Consider the following 10,753-nt stretch of genomic DNA (forward strand, 5'->3'; position numbering starts at 1 on the left):
TCTGCTACTATGTCCAGTATTATGTTTTTAATTTAAAAATATTTTCTTTCTTGTTGGTATATGAGGAAGTGGTAATGCATCTGATGCTGTAATTTCTCATTAGTTCAAAATGCAGCTGTTTCAGCTTGTTGTGTTTTTAACCAGATGGTCATGAACACTTTTATTACATTTATTCCATATTGTATACCTTTTCTCTTCTTTCCTTTCCTTTCCTTTCCTTTCCTTTCCTTCCCTTCCCTTTCCTTTCCTTTCCTTTCCTTTCCTTTCCTTTCCTTTCCTTTCCTTTCCTTTCCTTTTCTTCCCTTCTCTTTTCTTTTATTCCCTTTCCTTTCGTTTCTTTCCCTTTTCTTTTGTCCTATTACATTAACTTAGGGTTTCCAGTACAAAATTTAAAAAAGCAGGGAAAAGGGACATTTTTGCTCTGAGTCTATGAGAATGATCCAAGTTTAACTGTTATAAATGCTGTACTCTGCATCCCTGTAGGTGTTCCTTAGCAAGGGAGAGTCTTTCTCTTCCGTCTTTACTAAGAGTGTTTACCATGTAAATTTGTGCAGAACAATTTTTCCACATCTATTGTCATAATCATGAGATTTATTTTTTTTTAGATAGTTAACTTTCTGTGTCAGGCTGAGATTGAAATGGTAAAGCCACATTGCACACAGGCTAAATAGCACTTGATCATCATGCCTGATCCCCTTTTCTTGTAATATCACTGACTTTTTTTTAAATAGAGAGAAATGTTACTCCTGTAAAGCAATCAGGAACCAGCCCTTTATTCCTAGCTTCTGAAAGGGACTAAAATGAATTGGCATACTCTCTTTCTTCAGTGTTTGGTAGAGCTCACTCTGGTGAACTCCTTTTGTCTTGCTACTTTTCGTTTTGATGATGTACTGATTATTTATTTATTTATTTTGTCAACTTGACACAAGCTAGAGTCGTCTAAAAGAGGGGGAGTTATATAAAGGAGGAGTGCTGCTTACGGTGGCTCAAGGCTTGTCCACTCATGACTTCCTCAGCTTGCTTTCTTATACAACACAGACTACCTGTCTTGGGTTTGGCACTACCCACAGTCAGCTGAGCCCTCTATATCAATCAAGAAAATGCCCCACAGGCTTACTCAAAGACCAATCTGGCAAGAATATTTTTCTAAATTTATGGTCCCTATTCTCAAATGTCTCTAGCCTATGTCAACTTGACAAAAAAAAATAACAAGGAAAGATTTAAAAAGGTCAGCTGGTGCCTACGATAGGATGAAACAAGCCTGGTGATAAGATTTTGTTCCCTAAACAAAGGTAAAGTGGGACAATGTAACTAAGCGCACTGAGTCGTTCTTTGATTCCATTGCATTCTACATTGTGTGTCTGCCCCGTACACATCATACATGTGTATGAGCATATATGTATTATAATAAATATAATTTCAATTCACAAAAGATACTCAGTAAAAGAAAATATAAACCAAGGAAGTTTCTATACTGCCAAACTCTCCTTTGCATATAAAGAGATAAACTATGAAGAATGAACCAGAACTCAAGACATTATTTTCATAACCACTTTTTAAAAGAAACTTAAGATAATTATGTGTCAAAATGCTGGTGAATTTTACTGAAGATAATTTCACTATGGAGAGCAGTGCTAAATTAAAGAAAATAAAAGGATATTCTTATATTTTACAAAGTATATTTTTGTACTTAATTTTATTTTAACCCCCAAATAATTCCTGGAAATACTGAAGATGGGGATGTAGGAGCAAAGACATTTTTAATATGGCTAGTGCAACCAGTATGGTGGTCTTCTAAATACTAGAAAGACAATCTGATTCAGATATTCTACTCCTGGATATACATCCAAAGCAATCTGTGTCATAATACACGTAATCTTCTACATCCATGTTCATTGTAGCACTATTCATTTCCAGAATACCAAATCACCTTAGACGCCTGACAACAGACAGATGCACAAGGAAAACATGGTCTATAAACATGGCAGAGCCTAATTCAAACATAAAAGTAATTAAGAAGTTTGCAAAATATGGAGGGAATGAGAGAGCATCACGCTAAGTAAAATAAGCCAGACAGAAAAAGATGAATATCACATTTCTCTCATATGTGTTTGTGTGTGTGGGGGGGGGGGAGAAGAAGGAGAAGGGGGAGGGGAGAGGGAGGGAGAGAGAAAGAATGTAGCAAGGAGGCCATATATAAATAAGATCAGAACAAGAGGAGGGAGACAAGAAAGTATACTGAGGGGAAAAGTACATGGTTATGAAGGCTAATCTTGATTTTCTACACGATTGGATCTGAAGCCAACTGAGAAGCATACCTCGGGGCAGCTCTTTGAGGAAGTTTTCAGACTTGTTGCTCAGAGTGGGTGCTGCCTTCTGGCTGAGCCTAGATACAAAGAGGTCTGAGAGAAGTAATGTGGCTTGCACACTAGCCTTCGCTTCTTGCTTGTGAGTATCCACCTCTATACTGCTCCCCTCTATTCTCACCAACATCTGACTTCCACACCCACTGCTCTCTGCTTCCCCACTGTGAAAAATACCCAGATGTTGCAAAAGTATGCGATGGGCACACTTGAAAACACAATTCTTAGTGTGTATATACACAAGGAGATGGGACTATAAAATTTGAAGTAATTAACATAAATTAGTATGTAGCTACCTGGAAAACAGTAACTGGAAAAAGGAGGAAGATTTAGTATTTGGAGAGGTGATGGCTGTGTGTTCCCATGACCTCATCCCTTCAAGTCCATCTTCCATATTCTAGGAGATGAGAGACAGTTTATAATTTTCATCTACATTCCTTATTATTTTCCCCTTTAAGAGTTTACATATTTTAATGTTGATATCTTTATATTATATCAACATACTTTTATTTTTATTGTCTTTAACTGAAGATAAAATGAAGTCAAGGCATGGATGTGCTTTGCCTTATCTAAAGCATTATAAATGTATCAGTTCACACACCCTTATTTTAACTGCTCTCTAATTCCCTCCCTCCCTACCTCCCTCCCTCCCTCTCTCCTTCCCTCCCTCCCCTCTTGCTCCTCTCCCTTTCTCCCTCCCTCCCTCTGTCCCCCCTCCCTCTCTACTCCCTCCCCCCTCTCCCTCTCCTCTCCCTTTCCCCCTTTCTCCCTTTCTCTCTGCTTTTAGGAACTTTATTTCTCTTCCACTTTCTCCCTTTCTTCTGGTGTCAGGACCACTCAGTGGTGGCTTCAACCCACTCAGTGGCCTGCACTATGGAAGCTGCTGACCAGTCCTCAGTGGCCACCTGGGCACTCTAGTCTTCTGCCAGGAACTGCTGGATGGGCACAGAGGGCACCTGCCCACCTCTAGACCAATCTGACACCTCTGGCTGAGCAGCAGTGAATTTAGGAAATAGCACTGTGCATTCGCCCTGGAATCCCTCCTTGGTCACAGCCTTTTCAGAAGCAGCCTGCTCCCCCTTCTCAAGCCCCTCTGGGTCTCTGTAGAAGTAGAGGCCAGGTGTGACATCCCACAGGTGCTCACTGGAGATAGTGCCACACATGTGGACTACTTCCCGGGCCAGCATCCACCGTGTCAGATGCATGAAGCGAGCTCCCTTGTTGCAAGCGATGGCAATGTCAGTGTAGCACAGATGAGAGTCTGTGTTCCACAGACAGGGCAAAGGCATCTTGATGTAAGATGCTTCTGTGAGGGGCTGACGGTCAGCCCTGGGAACAGTTACCACTAGAAGCTGTGACTTCCTGAAGGCTACTTGGATCTGGTTAGTGAAGGTCCCAGGAGTGAAGCACTTGGGAGTGGCTCCAGTGCCAGCTGAAACTTCAGCACAGATTGCTGCTGTCCTTCCAGTGTTGCTGGAGGAGATGACGCTGGGATCAGCAGGGATCTCCTTGGGGACTGCAGCTCTAGCTGTAAGCAACAGCTTCTCCCAGGTCCTCTCAGGTTTATGATGTAGACAGTCACTTTCCCTTTTGTACGTGCACCGCTCCTTTGGAAAGTCAGGGTTGGTGCCTCTTAAGTGGGTTCCTTCGGCAAGGAATCTTAGGGTATCTTTTTCCATCTGTTGGAAGTCAAGGGCTCCTGACATTGTGTAAGTTTCCCTTTCGGTTCTGATGTGGACCGGTCCCTGGGCAGCTCGGAAGCTCCAATTCCTTTCTCAGTCAAGGCATCTTTGAAGCATCACAGTCGTCACTACGCTCAGGCGTTCTTTATTGCTAATCAGTGTGTCCTTTGTTCGCTGCTATGTTTCTCTATGTGTAAAATAAAAAGTGAGGTGACTGGTTAGAAGAGGGGCAGGGAGACAAAATAGAGAAGCAAGGAGGGCTAAATCAGCAAAGTCTAAGTGTGTGTAACTTTTAATAATGAAACTATTTTTTTCTAATTTAAAAATAATAAAAAATATATTGATAATAGATTTATGGACTTAAGTTTGTAGGAATAGCTATGGTATTTGGTATTTATCTAGAGGATTAAACCATAAAGGTACTGAATTTTTCTTCTTATTCCTCTTTCCTCCAAAATGTATCTAATATGTCTCCAGTGTCTGATATTTTTGCTGACTTCCTTACTTTTCTGTGTGATTTTCCCACTAAGAAGTGGCAGGCTTTATGTCACTGTTCTGACTGCAGGTGGCACTGGCTGATTTAATTTGTCTATTTAGTTCTCAGTTATTCTTCCTTAACCCTCAAGTGTACCAATTACTGCACATCGTGAATCATGCTGAAGGAAAAGCTGATAAACATTTCCTTTGAAAAGAACAGTTATATGTGAGAAACCAGTTCCTCTTTTTATCTGTTGTGCTACTAGGAGTTCAGCCAGAGCATGTCTGTTTGATTCATGTAGTATGTCTCGCTGTCTAGCATAAGGACAAGAGCACACAGACCTGGGATAAATACTCTGTCATGATAGCGTAGCTGTCGTGGTGAGGGAGTGACTCATGATGAGCCTATTCAAAGGATTAGATGTTATGACTTCATGGTAAGACACATTCTGTAGCTCTGATTTTAAAGCACCCTTCAGTGCATTATGTTTTCATTAAGCACTGTCAACCACATAGGAAAGAAACAGGTGGGACTTGCTCCATGCAAGCGATCTCAATCAGGAAGAACTGGAGAATACGTAGGCTTGACTTATTCAACATAAAGTGTGCAGTTGCTTCCAAACTAGGGACTAAACTTCGGGCTTCTGATTCAAGTTTTCTGTTATATTAAAACTAAAGGTTGCGTTTGCTATTACCAAATGGTAATTTATAGAGCACATTCAAAATCATGTTTTAGAATTGTGCTTTAGAATTTATTACAGGACACCATGGCTAAAGAAATAAAAATAACTCTCACGCCTCTCCAATTTGGAGATTGTGACAGAATGGGTGGGCCATTCCATTTACTCAGGATTACTGAATAATAAAATCCAGAGCTAAGAGAGTAAAACCTAGCTACATCTAGTTCGGTAGCATGCTTTGAGCTCAGCTGACAAAAGAAGCTGATTTAAGTGGAGAGAAATTTCAGGGAGTGTATTAAGATTTAATATTTGAGAATTATAAACAAACCCACAGGCTTCCCTGGTGAGATGGCGGTTTGCAAAGCAAATCTGATGATCCAGGTATCAATTTGTATTGGGCTTCAGGGATAAAATGAGCAACTCCAGAATACAAAATTTACATGTACTTAATATTAATTATTTTTATCACATAGGAAAAAGCATGCAGGATGAGGTGCAGCTCTGAATAACCCCATGTTGGCTTCACACAAACCTGAGGTAAGAAAAGGACCTCGGAAGACATTTGTTCATTTGATTAATTCCGTTGCCAAATGTTTGATTTCATAATTCTGGAAGTCACCCAACTCCCTGTGCCTTAAATACATTTCAGTGCTGAGTAAATGTGATGCTGGACTTGACCCACTGAAAACGACCTGCTATCTATCACTCATGGATTCAGAATTGATTCAGTCCTCCTTTCTGGACTGTGGTAGGGAAAATAAATGCACATGGTGACTTATGGCTGTTTCTTCAGGTGACTTGCACCTTGGCTGACTTGATTTGTACTGATGGGACCATAGAGAGACCCTTTTCTGTCTTCAAGTAACTGAAAGTCAAGCCATTTTCAAACTTTTCTGTCTCCTTCTTCTTCCTGCTGAGATTGGCGCCATTCTTGCAGGCTTTATATCATTATCACACCCACTTTAAAGAAATTCACTCCACTCTGCTATTATCGTAGGCGCCTTTTAAATATGGTGTGAGCGCTTTCATTATTTTACAAATGGATTCTTAGTGAAAAACCATTTTTCTCTCCCAGTAAAGCTCTGAAGCTCTTCAGCTTCTTTTGTCGCTCCCCTTTTCCATTCTTTTCCTACAGATTTATCCTAATTCATACCAACTCCAGAAAGTTTTCCCTAAGTCATCTGGTCTATAGCGGGAGTCATGGATTATACTATAAAATTAAGAACTGCCTTGCCACAACTGCAATCTTATTGCCACTGGATTTCTCTTATGCATACCAACACCAGCATACCAGCTAACTCAGAAAAATTGTTCTGTTCCTATTTCATGTGTCACAAAGTCATGGCCCAAGATGTGGAAAGTATCTAACACAGATTAGTTGAATAAAAACATGGACACTTAGAATAATCAGTTGATTCTTCATTAGTCATTTCAGATGGAATAACAATGCATTATTAATAGAAGGAAATTATATGTAGCATCAGAGGATACACAATGTATCAACCTAGACAAGAGGCTTACCGTACTCTTCAGTGTATTCCTGTCTGACATAAAACCAAATGTTTTCTAATGATTGAAATTTTCTTAGAGACAGAATGTAGTGTTTTTTTTTTTTTTAACTCCTAGGGATAGTAGAGTGGCCTGACAGCTTTTAGTTAATGTTTTAAAATACTCAGAGCTAAGCTAACACACACACATTCAAATAAATAAAATAAATATTCATACCTTGATTAAATCTCTTTGGAAAGACAGGGATTCATATTCCAACATACATCGATAATGGGAGCAACAATTCACTGTGGTCACAGAGCAGAGAGCTGTAGAAAGGGGCTGCCATAATTTAAAGAACAAGAACCAATAATCTATTATTGATTCGGTTCTTTTATTTTAAGCTGGTTCAGTTGAAGTTCAATGATGTTACATGGTCTGTTCCAGAATTCAGGATTTTTAGTTTGGTCTCCTATGGTAATTTCTGACTTCTTCAAAGATAAACCAGCCAGCAATGACAAGATACTCTTAGAGGTCAGGAGAGGCGAGAAGGAAGAGGAGAAGGAGGAAAAGGAAGAGGAGGGGGAGGGGAGGATAAAAGCAAAAGAGCCTAAGACCCTAAAAGATATCTTCAGACTAAAACCCTATCTGATTACTGAATATTAATAATGCTCTCTCAAATGGATCTTTGCCCTGGACTCTAGAGTCTGATGTCAGTTATCTCTTATTGAGTAAAACTTAAGTGCAATTGGAAACAACTGGCCTCACCTGTGTTAATCCCACCATTATTGTACTGGTGGGTCCATGTTGCCTGACACATTGCTAATGTAGCATGCAGTGCCCATAATCTAGCAGAACTGTCAGTGACAATTCCCATTGAACTCCCTCCCATAATACCTTCCATTGGAACCAAAATCAGACAGCAGGAAGGGAGCTTCGGTGTTAGTGTCAGTAATGTCCTGGAGCCAAGGCACGGAGTGTCTTCAGCAGTACTCACTCACCGTCTGGAACAATAATAGGGCTGGCCTGTATTGTAGCACATAGGTTCTGGAGACATGCCAAATGGCTCTCATGGCTTTCTTGTGGCACTGAGGTTTTCACTCACAGCACTATGGATCATAGGTGTGCCCTTTAACACTCATGTTGGTGTCTCATGTACAGAGGAATTTTCCTTATTCTTCATCATTATTTCTGAAATCACTATGATATTCAAGAGGTAGACTTCCTCTTAGTTTTTTAGTAATTTGGCATAAGCTAAAATCATTGGGAAGAGGGCACATCAATTGAGAAACCTACTGATTATATGCTCCACAGAGTCAGGTAGGTGACCTTTATTCTTCTTTCATCCCCCAGTTCCACTTTCCCAGTGTCATGGTTTGAATATGCTTGGCCCAGGGAGTGGCACTATTCGGAGGTGTGGCCTTGTTGGAATTGGTGTGTCACTGTGGGCATGGGCGTTAAGACCCTCATCCTAACTGCTTGGAAGTAAATATTTTGCTAACAGCCTTCAGATGAAGATATAGAACTCTTAGCCCCTCCTGCACCATACCTGCCTGGATGCTGCCACATTCCAATCTTGATGATAATATACTGAAGCTCTGAACCTGTAAAAACTAGCCCCAATTAAATGTTGTCCTTATAAGAGTCACCTTGGTCATGGTGTCTGCTCACAGCAGTAAAACCCTAAGACATCCACTATCATCCATAGACCTGTATCAGACTGGTTGTAGGGGCCTTTTTTCTTCTCCTCCTCGATTCCCTGTAGACTCTACAGATCCCCACAGCAGAACCAACATTACTCCCCCTATGGGCCTGTTTCAGATACTCACCCTTATATCTTATCCTCATCCCTGTGTGTCAACTTCCAATACCTAAAACCAAGTCCCACCAGAGTCCCACAGTGCTCACACGTGGTAGAGGCTCAGAAGCATACCCTATGAAACAACCCACAACCACCATGTGCTTCTAAGATCCAGAGAGGGCAACAAGGAATATAACACCCACTCAAACAAAGACAAGTTTGTTAGTCAGATAACTACACCTAAAATTATAATCATTCTGAGCTCAGATGACTACACATCAGCATAAAAACACAATCATGGTAACAGCCAGGACAATATATCTCCACCACAAACCAGCAAGCTTACTACAATATGTCCTGAGAAATGGAAACTAGCTGAAGCACATGGCCAGTCTATTATGCCCATGCTCAAGGACCTCCAAGAGAATAAATATAAATCCTTGAATGAAATCTATGGAAACACATATGGTCTAACGAAATAAAGAACACCTTTCAAGACATGAAATCAAGAATCAAATTAATAAAGAAAACTTAAACTTGAGGAAAACAAAATGAAACATTTAGAAACTTGATCAGAACCTCAGAGGTAAGCCTCACTAATAGAAACAAAATATGGAAGACAGATTCTCAGGTACTGAAAGCAAGACAGAAGACATGGATACCTCGGTTAAAGAATATGTCAAATCTAAATCACTCCAGGAATACAATATCCAGGAAATCCGGGACGCAATAAAAAGATCAAATCTATGACTAACTGAAGTAGTAGAAACAGAAGCACAGGCGATGTTCCGTGCAGTCCCTCATGGAGGAGAAGAATGGCGCTAAAGCAGATTTCCAGCAGCAGGTGCTTTGGCAGACTCCAGAAAGTTTTCGAACATAGCAGTGTCGAGCTGAAATGTAAAATGAAATTTACTTTGTTCCTACCACCCCAGGCTGAGTGCAGAAAGTGCCCTGCACTTTACTGGCTATCTGATTTAACTTGCACAGAACAAAATTTCCTATCAAAGTCTGGCTATCAGCAAGCTGCCTCAGAACATGGCCTTTTGGTCATTGGTCTTGATACCAGCCCCTGTGGCTGAAATGTTGAAGGAGAATATGACAGCTGGGACTTCGGCACTGGCGCTGGGTTTTATGTGAATGCCACTGAAGATCTTTGAAAAGCTAACTACAGAAGGTACTACAGAATCTACTCTTATGTAACAAAGGAGCGTCCACAACTCATAAATGCCAATTTCCCAGTGGATCCACAGAGAATCTCTAATTTTTGGTCATTCTATGGGAGGCCACAGAGCTCTAACTTGTGCTTTGGAAAATTCTGGAAAATACAGATCTATGTCAGCATTTGCTTCAATTTGCCACCCTGCGCTCTGTCCGTGGGGCAAAAAAAAAAAAAAAAAAAAAAAAAAAAAAAAAAAAAAGAAAAACTTCCTGTCTCGTGAAGTCCTTTTTGGGTCCTTGGATTGACATATTGATTGATTAAGGAAAAGATGACGAGTTTCTTTCAAATGGGCAGTTGCTCCCTGATAACTTCATAGCTGCCTGCACAGAAAAGACAATCCCTGTTGTTTTTAGGGTAGAAGAGGATTATGACCATAGCTACGACTTCACTGACACCTTCATCCCGACCACATCGACCACATCAGGCATCATGCAACGTACCTGAATGCATGAAATGCTTCAGACCAGAAGATCTCATCAGGGTTGCTTACTAAAGGATTATAAATTTCCTCTCAAAAACTCATGCTCCTGCAGCTGAATTGCCTTTCTGAATAAATATATCAAAATTTCAAAAAAAAAAAAAAAAACACAAAAGAAACACAGGTGAAAGTCACAAAAAAAGAAATACTTTCAACTAAATCACAGAAGAAAATTTCTCCTAAAATAAAAAAGGAAATGTTCCTAAAGGCACATCATGTCAAAGAGACTGCACCAGAAAAGAAATTCCTCACCGCACATATAATAAAAACACTAAATGCACAGAACAGGGAATGAATACTAAAAGCTGCAAGGGGAAAATGGCCAAATAACATATAAAGGCAGACTTATTAGAATTACACCTGATTTCTCAGTGGAGACTCTAAACCCCAGAAGGGCCTCTGCAGATGCTCATTTCATTAATTTATTTATTGACTTTACATCCTGATCACAGCCTCTCTTCTCTCCTCTTTTCCCAGTCTCACCTTACAAGTGCCTCTCCTATTAGTTGCCTCCCGTCTCCTCAGAAAAAGGGAAGTCCTCCTTGGGTGCCACCCTGACCTGTCA

At 40.4% G+C, this 10,753-nt stretch overlaps 1 protein-coding gene and 1 pseudogene across 2 annotated transcripts; one reads left to right on the forward strand and one right to left on the reverse strand.

Moving 5' to 3' along the window:
* Positions 1-3,277: 3,277 nt before the first annotated feature.
* On the reverse strand, positions 3,278-4,069 carry LOC308416895 (small ribosomal subunit protein uS2-like; the record flags this gene model as incomplete). Its single annotated transcript, XM_080912011.1, has 1 exon — positions 3,278-4,069. The coding sequence occupies one exon, from the start codon at positions 4,067-4,069 to the stop codon at positions 3,278-3,280; it is 792 nt and encodes a 263-aa protein (XP_080768137.1).
* Positions 4,070-9,303: 5,234 nt separating this feature from the next.
* On the forward strand, positions 9,304-10,162 carry LOC308438481 (S-formylglutathione hydrolase-like; annotated as a pseudogene). The gene has a single exon. The product of its transcript is annotated as an S-formylglutathione hydrolase-like (transcript).
* Positions 10,163-10,753: the final 591 nt, after the last annotated feature.

The sequence above is a fragment of the Micromys minutus genome (assembly GCF_963924665.1).
Source record: "Micromys minutus genome assembly, chromosome: 1".
Lineage (NCBI taxonomy): Eukaryota > Metazoa > Chordata > Mammalia > Rodentia > Muridae > Micromys > Micromys minutus.